The 24,554-nt window shown below is 40.7% G+C and overlaps 1 protein-coding gene across 2 annotated transcripts in view; it reads right to left on the bottom strand.

Moving 5' to 3' along the window:
* Positions 1 to 23,493, bottom strand: part of HORMAD2 (HORMA domain containing 2) — a 68,527-nt gene extending 45,034 nt beyond the window's left edge. For both annotated transcript variants that reach the window (XM_060401309.1, XM_027980288.3), the window contains exons 1-7: positions 23,389 to 23,493; positions 13,343 to 13,430; positions 8,198 to 8,339; positions 6,284 to 6,347; positions 5,699 to 5,735; positions 2,833 to 2,853; positions 2,080 to 2,106 (exon numbers count right to left, since the gene is read on the bottom strand). In XM_060401309.1, coding sequence (XP_060257292.1) covers positions 2,080 to 2,106; positions 2,833 to 2,853; positions 5,699 to 5,735; positions 6,284 to 6,347; positions 8,198 to 8,339; positions 13,343 to 13,393 — 342 coding nt within the window. In that variant the 5' untranslated portion in view covers positions 13,394 to 13,430; positions 23,389 to 23,493. The remainder of the gene's footprint in view (positions 1 to 2,079; positions 2,107 to 2,832; positions 2,854 to 5,698; positions 5,736 to 6,283; positions 6,348 to 8,197; positions 8,340 to 13,342; positions 13,431 to 23,388) is intronic.
* Between the last annotated feature and the right edge of the window lie 1,061 nt (positions 23,494 to 24,554).

The raw sequence follows: 24,554 nt of genomic DNA, 5'->3' as shown, positions 1-24,554 counted from the left end.
ATTAAAACACAGTAATTCTTTATGGGTCTAGCATGTGTTAGGTTACACATCTTATTAATACCCTCCACCCATTCCGCAGCATGCATCTGCAGGAAAGCTACACTGTCCCTCTTCACTGCTTTAGCTACTTTTGTCAGTTCATCTTTCTTGAGATGGAGCAACCAGGACAAAACCTCAGGTACAGAAGCACCACAGCTTTGTGTAATGCCCCAAACTCCGCGGGTCTCTGGACAGAATAAGCACACTTGTTTAAGCCAGAGGCTCTCAGCTGGTGTACCATGACAGCTCTTCACAGGAGCACTGCAAATTTCAGTCCATGTGTAATGTGCTTTTTTGCTTCAGGTAAATATTAATGTTGTTATTATTTGTGCGATTCTGCTTAAGGGAGGCTACGCTTCTACCAATATGAGTTAAGAAACATGGCACCATATTAGATAAGACTGTTTATGTGAGAATGTTGTTTTGAGAGTATATAAAAGAGTGAGATCAAAGACGTAAATAGTTCTCTCAGTGTCTTGATGCTAAAGAGCAATCATGAAACAGTGTAACCCATGGATACTCTCTGGCTATGAGCATCGCTGTGCCATAGTTATACCATAATTATTGCTGAGATGTGTGGAGTCTTTTTGAGTCTTTTAATCCTCTTAAACATGCCACCAAATTATCTAGTAATCAAAAGTGTTCCATGAACACAGAGGTTAGGGATCATTGCTATAGGAAACAATACGTAAGAGTTCAGAATATTTTTTCTGGGTCATAAATGATGGCTTAGAACTTATCATATAATAAGCAGATTTTGCTTTCTAACTTTATTATATATATTGCCTACATCAAATTTCATTTAAGTTTTCTTCCCACTCTGTGATATTTTTCTGTAGATAAGCCCAATTTCCTAAGCATTGTACTACCTCAAAAAGCCTCAAAAAATTTCAGACCAGGAGTTTGGCATGCAGAAAAAAACTTAGTAATTTATTGCATGAAGGAAATGACCAATTTATTAACAATTTATTGGAGACCTTACTTTGGGAAACTTTTCAAATGTACTGGAAAAACCCCTGAGAACTAAACTAGAGATAGAGATATACAGAGGTAGCTTGGGCACTGAGGAATTGTTACCCACCTGCACGCACCAGTTTTCTCGGCCTTGCTCAAACAGCTATTTATAATCTTGCCAAAGAGTGAATAGTAAAGGCTAAAAAAATGCTCAGCTTAGCTGTGAAGGTCACCATTTAGGCTAAATTCATAGGCTTAGGGAAAGAAAATTGAAAGCAAGGAAAGGGGAAGAGGAAAGAAAGCTGAGAGGAAAATAGAGGTCAGAATGAGAAGAAAGGAGGAAGGGCATCTCCCTCCGTTCCTGGGCTGTGACCTCGGCTGCTGTTCAAAGCAGCACAGGTAACCGCTGTGTACTCAGCACACTGACAGTCACTCTGGGGGATGAAAAGAAGACAAGACCCTTGTCCTCAAGAATTCACAGTCTGGCTAGGAAGATAAAGTAATCTATAGGAATCAAGAGTGTTGAATTGTGAGGTCCTACTGGGAAAGGGAATTCAGAGAAGCAAGAACTTAGTGTGAACAAAATAATCAAAGAGGCTCTCATGGAAGTTTCAGACATAAGTTGGCGTTGAGGATGAATAGGATTCAATAAGCAGAGGGAAGAAATTTACAGAGAGAAGGAAAAAGGTATGGCTTGGAAATCTATGAGAAGGTCAGAGCGGGAGAATTCAGTTAGTCTTTAAAAAAAAAAAGGTTTAGCACTTTTATGCCCCAAAGACCACAAATAGAAAGGATTCAGCATCAGTCAAAATGAAAAGGAAAGGCGGTCTTCATAAGTCAGATTCTCACCGTTAAGGTGTTAGGGAATAGGCTTCGGTTCCACTCAGTGTTTTTCTCCCAGTACTGCTAGGTAGTTTTTTTAAACCGCATAATAAAGAATTGGTGACATTTATAATAAAACACACAGAAACAGCTCACTATGAGTTACTTTGCTCATTTGGTAGTCTAGTGACATAATCTATGGCCTCAACTCAGGTAAACATATTTAAATATACATACACTGCCCGTCTCTCTCTGTGTTCTTACCTCAGGTTCCTTGGGATTTGTGTAAAGCTATTTAAGGAAAAATAAACAGCATTTAATTTCTGAAACTAGATTACTCCTCACAGAATACATTTGCTATGTGAAGAGTTCAGTTTGTGCTATATTAATTGAGTACTAAAACACATATATGCATAGATTATATATATCTTGAGATACACATTTCAAGCTAGAGGTGGAATAAGCCCTAATTCTGTGAACACAGAGAGGCTTTGGAGTTTCCATGAACACTGACTGTAAGGAAATTGACAGCCAGGTATTTTACAATTACTGCAGCTGAGCTACAAATAAATTCTAAAAAATTGGTTATGGTTTTAAAATTTTAAAATAATTTATACATCTAAGACTCTCAGTAGTATTGTCTCATATTTTCCTTCTGTTCTTAATGACATATACCATGCTACAGCCAGCAGCATACAAAACTTCAGAAAAGTCTGCAACACTTCAAAAACAAGGAACTTTGAGTCTGTAAAGTAACTCAGAAAATGAAATCCTGATAGCTAGTAGATAGAACAGACAGTATAGCCTATATATTTCCTCAGTTATTATAATATACCAAAGAAATATATAGACTATGACATTTTAGTAAAAGTTCTGATAGAGTTTTTTTTTTATTCCAAAATGTCATAGGACAGACAATGAAATTCAAGGAGGATGGGACACAGTACACAGCTGAACCTTTCACTTGCCAAAAGACAATGAAGCAGAGACACAGGCTTAGTTTAAATGTGTACTTACTGTTAGTACTGCCATGTGTAGCTGTAAGAGAAGAGAAAACTGTTGTTACTACACACTTGCACCTGTGTTATTGTTTTTTTCAATAAAGTCTAGTTAAACTATGACATCAGAGATGTTCCAAAAATTTGGGTAGAAAAAATATTCAAAAGGTCAGAGAAATGGATACTAATCCATTCATCCAAGTGAGTTCTGCTGGGGAGGGGAAGGATGAAAAAAAAAGATAACTATACTTAATACATTCTAGTTTGGGAGGCAAAAGATACACAAAATAATTCATGATAAGAGTTAAATATGCCATAAGCATCTCTAAAACATTTTGCCCTTGGAAAGGAATCTACTAGAGTTAAAAATCTGAAGTCTGATATGAGTTCTACAAAACCCCTGCCCTCCCTACGTATACATTACAAATCAGATTCTCTCTGTTTGAAAGAATAACAGAATACAGAGATACAGAGACAGAATCAAGTCTATCACAAACTTTTAAACACTGTGATACAGATGAGAAAATTTTCAGGACCATAACTTCGTATCAAATTATCCACCTATTTCACCCAAAGGACTAAAACTTTAGTGACGCTGTGTGGCCATTTTGGTTACTGCATACAGTTGATTTTAAGACTACCCAGTGAAACTCTAACTTACATTAAGTAATAGCTCATTCATTCATTCAAAAGTAGAAATGGCCCCTGATCTCAGGGAACATGCAGACCAGCAGGAGAGGACAGAAAAAAAAACCACACACACACACACAGGTACATCATCACAAGTGTGTTCATTGCTATGAAGCAGTTAGGTTATGAACATTAAACAGATGGACAATCTAGGCTGGGAGAAGGGTGGCAGGGGGCCGGGGCTTGTCAAGGAAAGCCTTTCGGAGGAAGTAAATATTTAGGCTGGGACATGAAGGATAAATTGGAATTAGCCAGATAAAGGGTGTGGGGTAGGGAAGAAACTTTTGCAGGAAAAGTAACAATATGTACAAAGGTTAAAGGCACTCAGCATGTTCTAGAATCCTTGTGTGGCTTGAACTTGGTGAACAATGGTGAGATTGATGCCTTAGAAAGTGTGATCCCTAGGCCAGCAGTCTCAGCATCACTTGGAACTCATCTGAAATGAAAATTCTCACACCAGAAATTTGGGGGTGGAACCTGGCAATGTGTGTTTTACCAGGCCCTCCAGGTGACTCTGATGCAAGCTAACATTTGAAAACTGCTGCCTTGGACTATTAACTTATTTAATTCTCAAACAACCCTGAGGTAGGTTCTAATATTACTGTAAAGAAACCCTAAGAGGTAGGTTACATGCCAAGACACAGGAATTAAGTGGCAGAACTAAGATTCACTTCAGGCTGGCTTTTTCCAAGCCTTGAGCTCTTACCTACATTGCACTGCCCCTCAATGATGGACACTCAAGAAATGTTGCTCAATGAATGGACAGGAGAATGAATGAGTGCTGTTTGGTGTACTGATGATGGCCTTCTACCCCTCTCAACCCATCTAAATACTAAGGGCCTTCAAATCTCAGGAGTCATTTTCTCCCAAAGACTTCCCTCATGCCTCTCACTGGCTGTAATCCCACCTTTTCCATACTTCCTTTGCACATGACCAGTATCTTGCCTTTGGCATTACATCACTTTCTAATGAATATCATGATTATTTATACTTGTGATAAAGATAATTTTTTAAATAAAAATATCAAACTGATATGAAAAAACTCAAAATTTAATAGCCCATCCTGGCACAGGTAGAGACCAATCAGAAAAGGTGCCAGCTTAGCCTTAGGCTGGGTTCCTGGAAGCTCCCCCTGAGCCAGCTGTCATCCCTTTAATTGCTAGGTTATGGAACAGTCTAGGGAGATCCAAGACTCCCCAGAGACTGGTGGGGTGAGGGGGAGGACATGGTGGGAGTCGTTTGGGGCCTCAGAGAAGCATTTATTTAGCACTGGATATAGAGTACTTCAGTATTTTAACAAAAGGTACAGCCACACCAGTGTTCACGAGCTGATCATCAGTTGTGCATATGAATGTCATTCATCTTTTGCCTTGGTCATAAGCTCTTTGTGTGCACAATCTCAAATCTGTTTTATTCTTGCATTCCTCAACCTCCCGGTCAGTGCTGAATAACTCATTAGTAATAAATGTTCAATGAAAAAGGAAATGTATCAGTGCAACTAAATAATCCAATGTAAGGCTTACTCACCTTAAGTTTTCTTAACGGAATAGGAATTGAAAAGGGGTAAAAAGACACAGATGGGGAAAAGGAGGAAGCAGCGGTGCAAAGTTCATTTATTAAATTATCTCTTCCACTAGACTGGAGCTTCTAATTTTTATACCCTTCGCAGCTGTCTTGGGCAGTGAGGAAAATCTAATGCACTTAAAATTCAGGTTGCATTTTTCAAAATTCAAGCTATAATACTAGCTATTTTGAGGGAACAGGTTATATACATGTGCCAAACATAGACAATGAAATAACTAACACAGAATAAAAATCAAGTATTCAATTCCACTTTTTCTTTTCATATCTGCACATTGCATCACCACGATTTTGAAGCAGCACAATGTGCTGAATGCCAGATTCTTGTCTCCCCTGTCCCACATCCTGTGGGTCTCTTCCAGTGACTTCAGAGGAAATTCTGTGGTCAAAAAGATACACGTATGTAAAAGAGAAAACTGAGGGTGTCACTTCTAACTGATGTAAACGAGACATCAACAGGACAACAGAGACACAAAGTAAAAGAAGCTGGTTCATGAAGGCGTATGTAGGAACTGGGGTACTGTTAAAACACAACAAAATAAAGGCTAAAATCTTCTTTTAAAGGGATAAAGGGTGAGTCTTTGATCCTGGTATAAATTTAAAGACGTTCTTACGTATCTCTTTTCCAAAGCATCAAAACAACCTTGAATCCTGTCAAGAAATAAATGCTTGATGTCAATTTGGATCAGATGCAAAGTCAAAAAGAATCCCAAGTACAAAACCAATTTACTTTTTTTGCTTTGAAATACTTTAAGTTGATAACCACCTCACCTTTCACCCATTTAATCATTTTCTAGAAACTCCTAGTATGTCTTAATGTATTAACAGTACTTATAATAAATAATACGTAAGCAATTTTGAGGTAGGGAATCACATCTTATTTTTCTTTTTGCATCCTGTAATGTTTAGTGCACTGACATGTATTTGATAAGTAATCAAATTTTGATTGATATTTTTCTTCCTTGTATAAAGTCAGTATTCTTAAAAAAAAAAAAAAAAACCTAAATCAGTACCTTAAAATAACATTGGATAATTGTTACACATTTCTAGGAAGTTGTAAAAAAAAAAATACATGGATAGAAAGAAAAGAAGAAGGCAACAGTTTTAAGGAAATGATCTTACCAAATAAAGTCTTATGGGTAATTTCAGCCATAATAAAAATAATGCTGTTTAACTTTGGTGGAATTTCAGTTACTTACCACTTGATAATATGCAGTGACCCAGGACATTTTTTATCTTCTCGGAGGATTTTTAAACTGAGGTCTACAAAAATAGAAACATAGTCTGCTGTACTAAAACTATCCATGCTAAATAAGGGTATTTCCTTTCATGATTTTATTTATACCACGTACTTAGTTTTATAGCTTATAAAAACATTTTGAATCTCTAAATGTCTAATTTTAAAGCAAATCCTGTGTTGATGACTGGCTTAGTTCCCGTTTTTATTATAGATTAGCAGTCTCCTCTTCTACAGGGTACACAACTGAGGTGATTGTGAGATCAATGTGTCACTTCTCTGCTTCTGCTGAATTTTAAGTTATCATGAGGTAGTACTGAGACCAGCTATATCAAGCAATTTAAAATATACACCTCAATCTCAAATCACTTATCTGGTATTTCTCTCAGTGGGGGGAAAAAAGGGATAAGAAATTTTTCAGGGGTTATTCCTCAGATATTAATTTCCATCTGAAATTCAACCACCTTACTATAGGAAGGAAGAATAAGAAAAGCATTAACAGTCTGGTTTAGATTAGTCTTAAATTGATTACTGATTCATGTATGACTTCGTATAAATCACTTCTCCTTTTCATAGTGTTTTCCTATTCTAAAACTGATGTTACCTCTGTTGCTGTTGAGGGATATGAAAATTATTACTGGGCATTTTGATGTCATGTGCTACTTTAAGTATAAAAACTGAGAGGAAAATATATAACTTCCATTAAAACTATCACAAAAGATAAAGGTGTAAACAATGGTATTGCCCTCCATGCATGGGTTAGTGATTGGCACACAGTAAGTGCTTAATTAATTACCCCAAACGTGGCTTTCTCCAATTCTATATTCCAAACAAGAGGAGAAATGACAATTATATGCTGCATAGAAACATTTTCACTATTACAGATTTCTATCCTGGCCAGAAGAGCACAACACAAATGAGGCTGTCACAACTGCAAATATGCTTTTGTGTTTACAGCACACATGGATTTCACTGATGCGCATGTAGAGAAGCAAATGGTGTTTAAGAAAAAATAAATTGGAATGAGGCCTAAGTTATCATTAAATACAGATGTGAGAAACAAAGTAAAATTAGATTTTGAAAAATAACATCTTACAAGGAAACTTGTAGCCCCCTAAGCCCTCTATATTTATTTTCCAAATGATACTCTCCCACTTTGGTGACAAATCAGCAAGATTTTCTGAATGGTTATCACAATCTAGCTTTTTTTAAAAATAAGATTTTTGAAAAACTGAAGAGTCCTAGCTAGGTACATTCTTCTTCATACAAGAGAAGGAAAGGAGACAGAAACAGCTTGTAATACAAGGAAATGAGATCATAAATTTAAGGACATAAGAAATAAAAGGAGGAAAACTAGAAGAGAGAGAAAATAGAGAAAAGAACAGAACTGATTGGAATAGTGATTGCTGACATCTCCATGTCAATCAACAGATGGGTTTGGGATGGGTATGCATTTTTTCCCAGCTTATTTCTACATGTGAACAGAAAGAATTTTTAAAAACTTCTCAATGAAAGTTCCTCAATGCGGAAGTCTGTCTCAAAGTTGACACACAGAACAGTGTGAACGTACAGCACCCACAGAGGTTCCAACCTGGCCACTGCTTTTGTGGGTGTAGTTTAGAATTACTGGGCTTGTCCATACAGATTTCTTTTTTTCTTCAGCCTGTCATTTGGTATCTAGCCAGGAACTAATGGTTCCTACAGGTAAAACCACTACACAGAGTGAAATTAAAATGGAAAATGAATTAGCAAATTGATCCTGACAAACAGGCCCATGACCTGGAATTACCACACTCCATGAGAAATTAAAGTGTACTCCTGCCAAATAGAGGGAAAGGGCCGCACCAGCCAAAGTAACCATTTAGTTAGACTTTACCATCCAAATGGCGTTCTCCGTAAGAGCTCTCTGGAAATAGGCCCCGTAGATACGTTATACACGAGATAGAAGTAGCAAAAAGTTTCTTCACCATTATCAGTGACTCATGCTCGTTAGTGATTTGAGATGGGAAAACTGTTTTCTAGGAGGGAGGAAAAAATGAAAAAGATTAGTATTCTTTAATATAGTCAGCCCATCATGTCATTACCACAAGCAAAATGGAAAGACTTTTCAAGACCTCAAGTCTGATACCTTTCGAGATAAGCAAAAGGAAACAAGCCTTTGAATATTGCTTTAAATTAGATCTTCACTGGCAAGGTAGAGAAGAAAGGTAGAGACAGGTAGTCAAGTAAGTCAAGACTAATATAATTTATTTTACAATGATCTGTGGATCTGAGGCAAAACTGGGAGTCTGATGATGTGATCCTCCCTTTCACTCACTCAGAGGGCGCTGCCACCCGCCCTTTACCCCTCCATCCTGTTCTCTCCTCTCCAGTCGCCAAGCAATCCTATCATCGGCCTCATCTCAGTCCCCATACGTGCGACTCTACTGCAGTGTCTGACACTTTTGCCCACACTCGCTCTCAGCTTCCATAACACTATTTTCTTGTTTTTTTTTCCCCCATCTATCCTCCATAGCTATTTCAGTCTCTTTTTTTTCCCTTCGGGTTTTCTGCATTTTCTGGGTGTTGCTCCCACCCCAGAATTCTGTCTCCAGTCTTTTCTCTTTCTATAGCTCTCTCTTCTTGAGTCATTTCGTCTAGTCTCATTGCTTTACCTGCAGCCAGTACAGAGAAAATGTCCTTATTTCTGTTCTGAGCTTGACTTCCATGTCTATTTTCCCAACATCTATGCCCAGACCACTTTGTAGACCTCTCAGTTTCTCTCTCTCACCCTGACTGAAACCTGATCCCAAGCTTCAACCTCAAACAAATGAATCAGTGTCCACTTCAGTCAAATCATCCAAGCTAGACGCAGAGTCACCTTTGGCTTCTCACGCCCCTCCATACTCCATATCCAATCGCTCAGCACTCTTAACGCTATCTAGAAGCAACTCGTTGTCTCCTTTCTCTTCTCACTGACTTGGCTCAGGACGTGCTCATTTCTTCCCTTTACCACTGCAGCAGCCTCTGACCTCCCCGCCAGTCATTCTTTTCAATCTGTCCTTCACGTTGCCGTCATCATTCACTTGAAAGAATACAAATCTTATCATAACACTCCCAGCGTTCACACAGGATAGAGTTCAAGTGCGGCATTTGGGAACTGTCAAAACCTTAGCTCTGCCCAGTTTTCTTGCCTCATCTCCCAGCGACCCCCCTTCATCCTCTCCCACGCACCCTACTCTTTAGCCACACGCAGCTGCTCTTCATCGACTATTCTGCTACCATGTGTTTTCACCTTTTGTGCTTTGCTTAAGCAAAAGTTCTGCACTGTAGGTGACTCTCACACGTGAAGCTGAGCACAGGAAACCTGGCACAAATGAGTACTACTGCATGACTGCCCCTATACAAGATGCAAAAGCAGGTGAGATGAGTCCATGTTACTAGAAGCCAGGATGGTAAAGCTCCAACAACCTTGTTCAAATTCAGAGGTCTTTAAACTATGGTATGCAGTTTCAACTGTTCAGTTTTAGTAATTCTGTTACCTGGAGGCAGGTACTACCCACGAATATGCCTTTAGATGAAAGAGAACGCCCCCAAAGCTTTTCTGTATCCAGATCTGGTTCTAGAATGTCTTCTGGACATTCTGGACATGATTTTGCAATGTAAGCTGCTTCCTGGGTACACTATATAGTGAAATGAATTATCAGTTCATCCTTTTGGTCAAACTACATTATATTCAGTTTTTAAAAAGATATAATTATTACTCTTGCATGTATGAGAGGAATTTGGGGGGAAAAATTAATAGAGATCTTAAAGCCAGCCTAAGGCTATTTATTTGTATTCTGTAACCAGTGGAAAGGCAGCAGGTTTGATCGGGTCAGTAGAATAATTGTTTTAGGAATATTAAGCTATAGCAGAAGTAGGAAAGATCACAGTTCAAAGGGAATTTGATATGGAATGTGCACGTGTCTGCATGTAAGTGTGTAAAATTTTACGGAAAATTGCTTTTTGTACCCATAGATTCTGAGAAATTAAGGTTCTTTGGGGTTAACTGGGTAATAGCTGGCATGATATGTATATATAATAACTTACTGAAAACATGCCAAAACTTAGAGACAATACTTCAGTAATAACCATCTGTAAAATTAAATAATCTAAAAATATAAAGACATTTATTTTAAATATGGAATCAAAAGGGCCATTTGTAGTAATGAAGATCAATGATTGGAAAAGGCCTCTAGAATTGTTATTTTTCTATACTCCAGGAATTTTTTTCTCAGCTCAACTGGTCTAATATTTTAAGGGGTATCATGCACATTTTCATAAATGTCTAATACATGAAAATACTGTGGCTTAATAATAGAAAACTATTATAAGTTATTTTAATCAGAAAGTGTGCTAATGACGTAAGTAATGTTGGACAGCTCAACTGTCAAGCTGTCTGTGTGTGAGTCGCTCAGTCGTGTCCGACTCTTTGTGACCCCATGGACTCTAGAGCTCAGCCATCAAGTTACATGTGTGTGTTAGTTGCTCAGTCATGTCCAGCTCTTTCAACCACATAAACTGTAGCCCACCAGGCTCCTCTGTCCATGGGATTCTCCAGGCAAGAATACTGGAGTGGGTTGCCATTTCCTTCTCCAGTGGATCTTCCCGAACCAGGGACTGAACCCGGATCTCCCACATTGCAGGCAGATTCTTTACCATCTGAGCCACTAGGGAAGCCCTATGGCAAGTTATAGTATTTCTCTGAGCTTCAGTTTTCTCCTTGTTTCAAGGCTTAATTGAAATAATAATACCAAGCCCTTGGCACAGTGCCCAACACATGTAAGTGCTGAATAAATGTTAGCTTCTATAGTAATTATTGTTGTTTTCAGTAAAAAAAAAAATAGCAAAATCATACAGTCACTTGAAATTTGCTGGGAGAAGTAGTTCATGCAGTCCAAACTACAAAGACAAAGATCTGTTTATATCAAAAGGTCAATGTGTTAATTGACAGCGCAAAAAATAACTGCCAAACTGATTGCAATTCATCTACCCAGCTAAGCATTTTCACCCCAGGAAGGAAGCACACTTAGGAAATCCGATGAGATCAGGAGTCTGCTTGTTGAATGTACTGAATTCAAGCCAGAAAGATGACGGCTTTCTCTCTGCCCTAATTCTCCTTCAACTTCAATCCTTCCTACCTCTGCTACAGCTTAATATTCTTAAAACAGTAATTTACTCAACTGTCCTGGTAAAACTGCTGACTTTCCACTGACTTCAGAATAAAGCATAGGCTCCTTACTTGGCCTGGCTTTTAAGATCCACACTAATTTGTCCCCAAAGTTCCTATTCCATGAATTTTCCTACTTCTGTCCAACATGATGAAGCCCCACTCCAGTAAGGATGGGTTCTTTGTTACTCGCTGAAACACGCCATGCTCATTACTTACTTGAGCCAAGGCATATGCTAGTTTTTCCTCATGGAATTCTCTTCTCTCTCCTCCATCCTAACCCTTTTCATTATTTAAGGCCCACCTTAAATCTTGTCTCCCTCCTGAGGAATATACAAACCATTCTAGTCTATACAACAATCCCTAAATTTCTATCGTTTGTATTGTTTTACTCTTGTCACAAACATTTAATGCGTATACTGCATTGTATATTGACTTACCTCCTGTAAGTCATTTCCCCAACCAGATTATAAACTTCTGGAACATGAAGATTCTGTTTTTTTTTTAAATTCTCTCAGGAAAGAACACAGTGTTACATATCTATTACGTAATACTAAGCTCTCAGTGAATAAATGAATGGTTCATTAATGGCTGTCATGGGACAAGATAAACTGCCAAGGTGAGCCCAGCAAGGCTGCCTGGCCCTGGCGTGCTCCCTCAGGGTCCTAGCTTCTCTCAGTGCCCTCTCCTTCAGTTCTTATAATTGCATCAGTGTGTATCAGAAGCTTCCTAATTGTGTCAGGAAGTGAATGTCTAACAAAGAACCTTTCTCTTTAAATATTTTTTTTTGGTTTCTGATTTCTTTTACTCTTGCTGTTGTTCAGTCACTCAGTGTCTGATTCTTTGCAACCCCATGGACTGCAGCACGCCAGGCTTCCCTGTCCTCCACTATCTCCTGGGGCCTGCTCAAACTCATGTCCACTGAGTCAGTGATGCCATCCAACCATCTTGTCCTATGTCTTCCCTTTCTCCTCCTGCCTTCAATCTTTCCCAGCATCAGGGTCCTTTCCAAAGAGTCAGTTCTTCACATCAGGCGGCCAAAGCATTGGAGCTTCAGCTTCAGCATCAGTCCTTCTAATGAATATTCAGGATTGATTTCCTTTAGGATTGACTGGTTTGATCTCCTTGAAATCCAAGGGACTCTCAGGAGTCTTCTCCAACAACACAGCCCAAAAGCACCAATTCTTTGGCGCTGAGCCTTCTTTATGGTCCAACTCTCACATCTATACATGACTACTGGAAAAATGGTAGCTTTGACTATACAGACCTTTGTTGGCAAAGTAATGTCTCTGCTTTTTAATATTCTGTCTAGGTTTGTCATAGCTTTTCTTCCAAGGAGCAAGCACCTTATAATTTTGTGGCTGCAGCCACCATCGGCAGTGGTTTTGGTGCCTGAGAAAATAAAATCTGTCATGGTTTCCACTGTTTCCCCTCTATTTGCCATGATGCGACTGGATGCCATGATCTTCGTTTTTTGAATGTCTCATGAGATGAACCTTCATCTGAAGATGCTTCAAGCCTGAAATCTAGAACTCTTCCCTCAACTGGTAGTTCTCCGGACTTATAACTTCACAAAACTCTTTTACTCTAGAAAGTCTAGATACATAAACATGAAATAAGCACCCAGGAAGTTACTTCATAGGAATCTATTCTAATTTCCTGAACATCCTCAGTCCATTAGCCAGTTAAAATGTATACATACTCTGCCAGGATATTATGTGCCAATTAACTGATAAAGCTGCTGTTTTAAAAAACACCAAAGATTAAAGTCATGATTCTGAATTAACTCACTAAATAGTCATTGATTTTCTTTTAATTCTTAATAAATACCTTAGATGTCTTGTGAATTCTGATAGAGCGAGAGAGCTGAACAGTGGCCATGATAGTAATGTATCAGGATTCTTTTAACAAATCTAACCTGTAGAAAAAAAAATTAATTAGAGACCTTGCCTAACATAATCCTTTTCTTATACATCTTCCAAAGAACTGTATAATTAGCATTTGATTGTATTCTTTGGAAAATCAGTTTAATAAACATCTCCACTACCAATTTTCTATAAATTAGAGTAAGATCTCTGGATTAGTTTTTCCAACCACCCAAGGAAAATATAAGCTGACTTACTAGTTCCCAAATACATCTGGAGAATAAATTACAAATCCCCTAAAGATTCAACAATGTATTTTACTCATCTTTGTTAGTCCCTCAGAGTGTTAACAGTGCTCTCTTTATAACAGGGGCTTAAAAAGTATTTCTTGAATTAACTTCACATATAATTGATTTTCAAAGTCAACTCAAAAATTAGAGTTTCATACCCATTAGGATGGCTATTCAAACAAGATGGAAAGTAACAAGTGTAGGTGAAGATGGGGCAAGACTGGGCTCCTTGTACACTGCTGGTAGGAATGTAAGGTGGTGCAGCTGCTGTAGAAAGCAGGATGGCAGTTCCTCAAAAGGGTCAATAGGTTTACCATACCACCAGCACTTCCACTTCTAAACTCAGAAGTATCAAAAAGTGTTAGTTGCTCAGTTGTATCCAACTCTTTGTGATCCCATGAACTGCTGCCCACCAGGCTCCTGTCCATTGGATTTCCCAGGCAAGAATACTGGAGTGGGTTGCCATTTCCTTCTCCAGGAGGTCTTCCCCACCCAGGGATCAAACCCATATCTCCTGTATTGCAGGCAGATTCTTTATCATCTGAGCCACCAGGGAAGCCCAAAAAGTATTGAAAGGAGGGATTCAAACAGACACACACCAATGTTCAGAGCAGTATTATTTATAGTAGTCAACAGGCAGAAACAACCCAAAGGCCCAGGAACAGCTGAGTGGGCTTTTAAGTACGGTATATACAATGGAATGTTATTCAGTATCAAAAAGTAATGAAATTATGATATATGTTGCAACATGGGTAAATTTGAAAACATTATGCTAAATGAAATAAACCAGACACAAAAGGATGCCTATCACATGATTCCATTTGTATGAATAGAGTCAGATTCATGGTGACAGAGAAGAGAACAGAGGTCACCAGGGGCTACAGGGTGGAAGGAATGGGGAGCTCAATTTGTACATAATTTCACTCAGGATGATGTAAAATTGTTAGAAAGGGGTAGTGGTAAAGGTTGTCCAAACGCTGTGAATGCACTTAGTGCCACTCAGTTACACGCTCAATGGTGGCTGAGATGATAAATTTTGTTATATACATTTTACCACAATAAAAAAGCATTTATGTTTAAAAATACATACGGTTTTCACTCTATCACTTCACTAACAAAAAAGAAGCAAATTTCCCTTTTTCTTTTTAAAGGACTTAATTGTAGTTTCAAGATTTTATGGAGTTCTGACCAAAATATTAGTAAAATAAACCACTTCAAGAAATTCTGGATCACCTAGGAGAGCCTGTGACTTGATTTTGTGTATAAATTAACACACGATTCTCAACGATTTTGCAAATAAAGGAGGGCAGTATTATTTAAGGACACTGCCACAAGGTGGTGATAGAGATTATAAACAGGTAATAATTTCTCTCAATTTACTTCTTCAGAGTAGCACTAGGGGACACCCTTTTACAAGATTTAAATGAGACTGACAACCACCTGATAGTCCTTTGGCCCTTAAAGATCCCAAGGTGTCTTTTGTTGACTTCAGATTATAACCTTCGTTTTTGAGCATAACCTTCAAAACTGACTCAATATGATCACTGTCTCCTTTACAACTTCAAGAAATAAAATGGGAAAAATAAGTAACTACAAAAGTTTACACTCCAGTTTTGACCCAGTAAACCAAGATAAACTACCACTTCCCTGGGAGACCTGGGTTCGATCCCTGGGGCAGGAAGATCCTCTGGAGAAGGAAATGGCAACCTACTCCAGTACTCTTGCCTGGAAAATCCCATGGACGGAGGAGTGTAGTAGGCTACAGTCCATGGGGTTGCAAAGAGTCGGACACGACTGATCAACTTCATTTCGTTGAGGTAGTTATTAGAGACAATAAATAATAGGGAATAATTATTTCAAGTGGCTTTCTATATTGGTGTGTTTTTAAATAATTTCTCTATGATGGCAAGGTATTCTGATGGCATTTCTAGAAAATCAAGTCCTGAATACAATATCAGGCTATTAGAACACAATGCATTTACTACATCCATGTATTTGGAATATATGAATAACCTGGTTTAAATTGATATTATCGCCGAAAGCCCAAACCTCCAGGATACTTGCTTTTGAGAAGGGTTTCAAAGCTAATCACTATTAAGCATTTGGTACTTATCTGCGGAATTAACATTTATAAAATTAGTGAAGTTAAATTTTCCAGACACATATGCATGTATACAGAGAAAATTAACTGCACTGCTAGTGCAGTCTGGGAGAAAGTCTTTGGAGTTAAGGAACCTGGGTTCGAATTCTGCTCAACTACCTAGCAACTCTATGTTTTGGTCAAATTACTTAGTCTTGCTGGGCCTCGGGATCCTTTTTGTAAAAGGAGACAGTAAACCCAGCTTTTCAGGGCTCCTATAGTGTTCATCAGGACATGTATTTATCTGGAGAGGAAACACAGCATAGTGGTTAGGCACATGAACATCTGTAGAGCCAAACTGCCTGGGATCGAGCCCCAGTCTGCACTCCGATTGCTATGCTGTTTCATGCACACGTTTGCCTCAGTTTCCCCATCTGTAAAATACAGTCAGTGATAGTATCTATTCAGGTATGACCTAAATCAAATTTCTTATGATTATACAGTGGAAGTGAGAAATAGGTTAAAGGGACTAGATCTGACAGAGTGCCTGATGAACTATGGACGGAGGTGCGTGACACTGTACAGGAGACAGGGATCAAGACCATCCCCATGGAAAAGAAATGCAAAAAAGCAAAATGGCTGTCTGGGGAGGCCTTATAAATAGCTGTGAAAAGAAGTGAAAAGCAAAGGAGAAAAGGAAATACATAAGCATCTGAATGCAGAGTTCCACAGAATAGCAAGGAGAGATAAGAAAGACTTCCTCAGCAATCAATGCAAAGAAATAGAGGAAAACAACAGAATGGGAAAGACTAGAGATCTCTTCATGAAAATTAGAGCTACCAAGGGAACATTTCATGCAAAGATGGGCTTGATAAAGGACAGAAATGGTATGGACCTAACAGAAGCAGAAGATATTAAGAAGAGGTGGCAAGAATACACAGAAGATCTGTACAAAAAAGATCTTCAAGACCAAGATAATCATGATGGTGTGAACACTAATCTAGAGCCAGACATCCTGGAATGTGAAGTCAAGTGGGCCTTATAAAGAAGTCAAGTGGACCTTAGAAAGCATCACTACGAACAAAGCTAGTGGAGGTGATGGAATTCCAGTTGAGCTATTTCAAATCCTGAAAGATGATGCTGTGAAAGTGCTGCACTCAATATGCCAGCAAATTTGGAAAACTCAGCAGTGGACACAGGACTGGAAAAGGTCAGTTTTCACTCCAATCCCCAAAAAAGGCAATGCCAAAGAATGCTCAAACTACCACATAATTGCACTGTTCTCACATGCTAGTAAAGTCATGCTCAAAATTCTCCAAGCCAGGCTTCAGCAATACATGAACTGTGAACTCCCTGATGTTCAAGCTGGTTTTAGAAAAGGCAGAGGAACCAGAGATCAAATTGCCAACATCCGCTGGATCATCGAAAAAGCAAGAGAGTTCCAGAAAAACATCTACTTCTGCTTTATTGACTATGCCAAAGCCTTTGACTGTGTGGATCACAAGAAACTGGAAAATTCTGAAAGAGATGGGAATACCAGACCACCTGACCTGCCTCTTGAGAAACCTGTATGCAGGTCAGGAAGCCACAGTTAGAACTGGACATGGAACAACAGACTGGTTCTGAATAGGAAAAGGAGTACATCAAGGCTGTATATTGTCACCCTGCTTATTTAACTTATATGTAGAGTACATCATGAAAAATCTGGGCTGGAAGAAACACAAGCTGGAATTAAGATTGCCAGGAGAAATATCAATAACCTCAGATATGCAGATAACATCACCCTTATGGCAGAAAGCAAAGAGGAACTAAAAGCCTCTTGATGAAAGTGAAAGAGAGTGAAAAAGTTGACTTAAAGCTCAACATTCAGAAAACTAAGATCATGGTATCCCATCAGTTCATGGCAAATAGATGTGGAAACAGTGTCAGACTTTATTTTTGGGCAGCTCCAAAATCACTGCAGATGGTGATTGCAGCCATGAAATTAAAAGACACTTACTCCTTAGAAGGAAAGTTATGACCAACCTAGATAGCATATTCAAAAGCAGAGACATTACTTTGCCAACAAAGGTCCGTCTAGTCAAGGCTATGGTTTTTCCAGTGGTCATGTATGGATGTGAAAGTTGGACTGTGAAGAAAGCTGAGTGCCGAAGAATTGATGCTTTTGAACTGTGGTGTTGGAGAAGACTCTGGAGAGTCCCTTGGACTGCAAGGAGATCCAACCAGTCCATCCTAAAGGAGATCAGTCCTGGGTGTTCTTTGGAAGGACTGATGCTAAACCTGAAAGTCCAATACTTTGGCCACCTCATGCGAAGAGTTGACTCATTTGGAAAAGACTCTGATGCTGGGAGGGATTGGGGGCAGGAGGAGAAGGGGACGACAGAGGATGAGATGGCTGGATGGCATCACCGACTTGATGGACATGAGTTTGGGTGAACTCTGCGAGTTGGTGATGGACAGGGAGGCCTGGCATGCTGTGATTCATGGGATCGCAAAGAGTCAGATACGACTGAGCGACTAAACTGAATAGTATCTACATTCCAGGGTTGTTGTGAGGACTAAATATTATTTGTAAGGCATTTGGAACACTGTCCGACACACATTTCATTATATGCACGTTTAGTTTTAAATCTGACATTTGTGTCTGAACTTGTTTTCTTCCCACCTCCCAGTTGTTCCTTCTCACTGTCATCTTCAGGCTTTTTTCCTTGCCCCATTTTAAGCTTTTGGTGCTCTTCACGGTTCTGTCCTAGCTTTTTTCTTTTTAACATTTTAAACACACTCCCTGGGTGAACAAATACATTCTCACTGTTTCAATTACTATTCTATTCTAACAACTCTTATATGTATACCCCGACCTAGGTTTTGCTGGGGAGTTGCAGATCTGTACCTCTGACTATGAACCAGTTTCAGCTGGATTTTCCCAGCATATCCAAATGTGAATCCTTTTGCCCTAAACCGATTTCTGTTCCTTAGCTGAGTGGATGACAGCATCAAATACCTGGGTTTCTCAAGCCTAAAAACTCTGACTCAGCTCTGTTCCCTCCTCATTCCTACAGCCAGTCTCCTAATGTTTCTCAAGCGTCCACTCCTTACTTGATGCACATGGTTGTCATCTCTGCTTTAGATCAGATCAGCTTCATCTTTCGCCTGGATTTGTTCAACCACCAGTCTGTCATTGGCCTTACCCATCTCCAGTCTGTTCTTGGTATTGCAGCCAGAGTATTCTTCTTAGATTACCAACAGGACTCTGAAATTTCCTGGACTGAAATGCTTCCGTGGGCCCCTGGTGCCCTCAGGATGAAATCCAAACTTCTCAAGATTGGGCTCAATCCTCCTTAGCCACATCTCTAACCATTTTCCCGTATACTTTTATGCATCAGCTATTCTCATCTACTTTTAAATTTTTAATTAATGGATTTATTTTTGGCTGCTCATGAGCGGTTACTCTAGTTGCAGTGTGTGGGCTTCTCACTGTGGTGGCTTCTCTGGTTGCAAAGCATGGGCTCGAGGTGTGCTGGCACCAGCAGTTGCAGCTGACAGGCTGTAAACATGGGCTCAGTAGTTGTGTGTGGCACATGGACTTGGCTGCTCTGTGGCATGTGGGATCTTCCTGGACCAGAGATCAAACCCATGTCCCCTGCATTGGCAGGCGGATTCTTCCCAAACAGGGGAGTCCCTTGTCTACTTTGAAAGTGTTAGTTGCTCAGTTCAGGACTGAACCTGGGTCTTCAGCATTGCAGGCAGATTCTTTACCACTGAGCCACCAGGGAAGCCCAAAACAAGTGTTAATCGCTTGGTCGGGTCTGACTCTTTGCAACCCCATGAACTTTATCTTAATTAACCTATATTCTCTCAGCTTTCAGGTTTTTGCAATGTTCCCTCTGCCTGAAATATCCTCCTTCCTTTCCAATTCCTACTCACCTTCTAGACATGGGGTTAGTGTCAGTTTCTCAAGGAATTATTCCCTGGTTCACCATCAAGTCCCAGTTATGTGCATGTTGTAATATATACCGTATCATTTTGCATTTATGTATCCATCCCACCCTGCTGTGAGATAACATGAGGGCAAAGTTGTATCTGCTTAGTTTGTTCTTTATTTTTTAGGTTTTAAGGTATACTTCAGCAGGTTTTCGTATATTCATGGAGTTTTGCAACCATCACTGCTATCTAATTTCAGAAGAGTTTTGTTACCCTACAAGAAACCCTATTTCCACTAGCAATCACGCCTCATTTTTGCCTCCCCTGACTCCTTGCAACCATTAATCTACTTTTCATCTCTATCAGTTTGCCTATTCTGGACATTTATTTCCTAAGAGTGGAATCATATATAAACGTTTGTGTCTAGTTTAGATCATTCTGGAGTCGTCAGCACCAGGCAGGACTGGAATAAAGTCGGTGGTTGTTTTTCAGTTGCTAAGTGGTCTGCCTCTTTGCAAAGCCATGGACTGTAGCACACCAGGGTCCTCTGTCCTCCACTATCTTCTGGAGTTTACTCAAACTCATGTCCATTGAGTTGATTATGCTATCTAACCATCTCATCCTGTGCCGCCCTCTCCTCCTCTTGCCTCCAATCTCTCCCAGCATCAGGCTCGTTTCCAGTGAGTCAGCTCTTTGCATCAGGTGGCCAAAGTATTGGAGCATCAGCACCAGTCCTTCCAATGAATATTCAGGATTGATTTCCTTTAGGATTGACTGATTTGCTCTCCTTGCAGTCCAAGGGACTAAAGAGTCTTCTCCAGCACCACAGTTTGAAAGCATCCATTCTTCGGCACTCAGCATTCTTTATGGTCCAACTCTCTCTCTGTACATGACTACTGGAAAAACCATAGCTTTGACTATGCAGATCTTTGTTGGCAAAGTCATGTCTCTGCTTTTTAATACACTGTCTAGGTGTGTCATAGCTTTCCTTCCAAGGAGCAAGCATCTTTTAATGTCATGACTGCAGTCACCATCTGCAGTGATTTGCATCATGCGGTTCTGGAATAAAGTCGGTAGGTGCTAAAAAATATATATGCTGGATCAATAGAGAAGTAATACAGGGACAAGGAAGAATTAAGGGTCTAGAAAAGAATTATAGAATTTTAGAGGCAGAAGGAACTTTGAATGATCTAGTCCAAACATTTATTTTTCTAGATGAAAAAAATCAAGGTCCAGAGAAGTCAGTTGATTTATTCAAGGTCAATCAACCACTTAGTGGCAGAACTGAGAATAAAAATCAAGAAAACTGACTCATAATTTAGGGGTTTTCCTACAGTGACTCAGCACAATTAAATTCCCTTGCTTTCACTGCATCCAAAATAATGCACTACCAGCACCTTCCTAGTTGCTGAGCTTTCTTGCTGGTTTCTAAACATGGTAGTGTCTCTTTTCCATGTTCTAAAATAAGCTGGCTTCAGGAAGGCAAAAAAGATCTAAATAATTGTTTTAAATAGCTAGTTTCCTTTCAACTTCTAACTATTCTGTTGCAACTGTTGTTTTCCCTTTGAGCAGGTGTTTTGTGGAGGTCTCCTATTCAAGTACAAACTGCTTAATTTTGAAAGCTTACAAGATGACAGTCCCAGGAGTTTATGACTCCATAGATCATGGATTCTCAGAGAATTATTCTGATTTTTTATCCCCTTGTTCTGACTCATTATCTAAAAACCTAAGAGATTTCGAAACTGTGAGTTTTAAGAACAGAACTCTAACTTTCAAATGTCTTTGACATTTGTCTTACACTTTACTCGTGTATTGGATTCACACACATCTGAAACTTCACAGGGCCTCAATACCATTCATTCTTATGCTTGATATGTCTGCTCCGATGAGGATTATGATCCTGAAAAAGGCAACATTTCTGTGTTTTCTCAGATAAAGACTCACCCTGGGCTTACCTCTTGACCTACGTGTCAATTGGCCTATTTAAAATAGAGACACAATAACTACTTTACCCTTTCCTGTGTGAATCCAAGATTCAGATAAAGATTAACCAGCTATTGTTTAGTTTCTGAAGGCCTAAGCCTCCTAGGAAGGCGGGAGTTGGGGGGAGGGGCGTGTGTGGAAGGGGAGGTGGCATTCTGAGTGACACACAAAAACAGTTTCATTACATGTGCCCAAAGGCAATAACAGTTGATTTCCTAATGATTTCGACCCATCTTTCCCAATCTTTCAAGACCATTTTGTGTTTTTTTTTTTAAAACAAGAAAATCCATTTTCGAGCAAAGGAATAATATCCAATAGCTGGATTCTAAAATGCAGCTAGATGACCTTCCTTACATGTATATGATATGAAGGATGGCTTTACTCAAAGGAAGTACATGTCAACATAAATGGGCTTGCATCATAAAGTTGGAAGGAAGAGGAGACATTCTCTGCAACTAACCCATTCCCTTCAGGTTTAAAGAAAAGGAAAGTCAATTCAGTGGAGGAAGGATGGTCTTTTTAACAAATAGTGCTGGAACAACAGGACATCCATAGACCAAAAAACCCCCAAACCCCTCAACCTAAATCTGACATCACATAATAATATTAATTAAAAATGGATCATAGATTTAAATGTAAAATATAAAACTACAAAGACCAGGAAAATCCAGCAAAGGGACTTTGTTTGCCAAAATTCACCCTGTTACTCAGAGGTTTCACAGAGTTTGGTCCCATAAATTATTATTCTCTATTTTAACAAATCCCATTTGGTCCTGTTAATTCCCCTACTCCCCGCTCACTCAGAGTAAATGGTTTCCACCGTATTAACTGGGTATTTGTTCATGCTCTTTTGGTTTTTTAATATCTTCTTCATGCTACTTCATTTATTCATTCTATTCAACATTTACTGGGTGACTACCATGCACGAATCTTTGAGTAGGCTTACAAAGATGTAAAATACTGTTCCCATCTCAAGAGATTTATGGCCCAGTGGAGGAGAAATCAGATTATCCTAATTAGATTAAAACTCCTTTACTTTTTCTTCGATTTCATCAGCCAAGTACACGATGTACTACTGCACACCGAGTCCAGCGCTCTGCACAACTGAACACATTTTGGTGACTGGCTAGTCTTGAGTTTCAAGATACACTCTGCACTGTTTGGGAAACTAAAGTCCAGATTAAATGGCAAATCCTGGATAAGGCGAAAGACAAACTTGAGGTCAGCCCGTGGGGACTCACACCCTCCTCGCTCCCCTCTTGGTCTGCGCCAGCCATTGATTCTGGCAAAAGGCTGGAGAAAACCTGATAGAGAAGATAATCCCCAAAGCTCCCCATCTGACTGCGTGTTGCAGCATGCAGGTATCGGTTTTGGGGGCTGCCACTGCCCCCTCCCCCAGAATTGATTCCTTCTTTTCCACCGATATTTCATTTAAAAGCTACCTTGATAGTGGAAATGTGAGTGTTTCCAGCACAATTCTTTCCCCCCCCCCCCCACCCCTGCCCCCGACCCCTCAGTAAATGTGACATTTTTCATCATCAAGCGTTTGGGGGAAAATGGAACCTGGGGGTTTCCTCTGTCCTTTCTCTCAGCCCCGGCTTTCTTGCTACTCCTCAGAGTACTTCGGGCCTCAAGAGAAATACTTTCAAATCAAACTTAAAGCCTCAGGTAGAAAGAAACGAAAAAAAACACAAAACCCTAAGAGAACTGTATTCCTCGCGTTTGGGCAGCTCTCACCTCAGCCGCTTGACGCCTTCCGGTGACTGGGCCTCAACCGCCTTTTCTGGCTGAAACTCGCCTCTGACGCTTGTGAACAGTCACCGAGGCCTTCCTGGGCGGGGCGAGACGAGACGCTTCGTGAATAATTCATTAATTCTCGCGCTCCGAGCGACCGGCCTCGCGCCGTCTCATGCATATGCAAATGAGGGCGCCCGTTGACTGGCACGCCCCCAGCTAGCCCCGCCCCCCACGCCGGGTCCGCGTGCCCGGCCGGGCGGCGGTTTGCAGCCCACGAGCCGAGCCGTCAGGCCGCCGGCGCGGCGTCGGTTCTGCGGCGCTTCTCGCTTTTCTGAGGGCTCGCTCCGGCTTGAGGGACGCGCGCCGAGCTCGAGGCGCCGCACGCGGACCTCGACGGGGCTCTCGGCTCGGGGCCGCTCCGCGCGGTAAACCTTACGTCGAGGAGACGCCTGCCGGCTGAGGGGAGAGAGCGGCGGCGAGCATCTCGCGGGCAGCGAGGGCCCTGGGTTGGAGCCTGGGGGACGGTGGGGTTCGTGTTGGGCGAGGCCCGGAGCGAGGGGTCCCAGAGAGGCCAGGGCGCCCGCGCGGGGGCGGCGCAGGGGGCGGGAGGCAAGCGCCCGAGAGAGCGGGCTGACGGCGACGAAGGGCGCTGGAGGCCCAGGCCACGGAGGTTGCGCGCCGGAGGGCATCTCTAGTTCTTCCCGGTGTGGACCCCGCTTTGCCTTATTTTTAATACGCGTTGGTGATTTTGGAAATAAGCACTTAACATGTACTCCTCTCTCACTGCCCCTCACCTCGTCCCTTGCGCAGGGCTAACCCCCGTGAGCAGTGGGGTGCGTCCCCTCAGGCCCAGTTCCCACGGGTGCCGCTGCACACGGAGAATCTTGTGGAGATCCTCCGCGGGCCGCAGAGCCCCCGAACCTCTGCAGTGGGGTTTCCTGCGAGAGTGGATGAAGCGGCGGGTCACTTGGAATCTATTTTTTTTTTAGTATTTATTTCATTTAACTTTGGCTGTGTCTGGTCTTAGTTGTAGCACGTGGCATCTTCATTGTGGCATCTTTTGCTGCGGTCGGCAGGCTTAGCAGCCCCGCAGCATGTGGGATTCTAGTTCCTCCACAAGAGTTCGAACCTGTGTCCCGGCATTAGAAGGCAGATTCTTAATCACT

Source organism: Ovis aries, chromosome 17 (assembly GCF_016772045.2).
Source record: "Ovis aries strain OAR_USU_Benz2616 breed Rambouillet chromosome 17, ARS-UI_Ramb_v3.0, whole genome shotgun sequence".
Lineage (NCBI taxonomy): Eukaryota > Metazoa > Chordata > Mammalia > Artiodactyla > Bovidae > Ovis > Ovis aries.
Note: the sequence above shows the minus strand (reverse complement) of the source record. Positions and strands in the feature narration are given on the sequence as shown.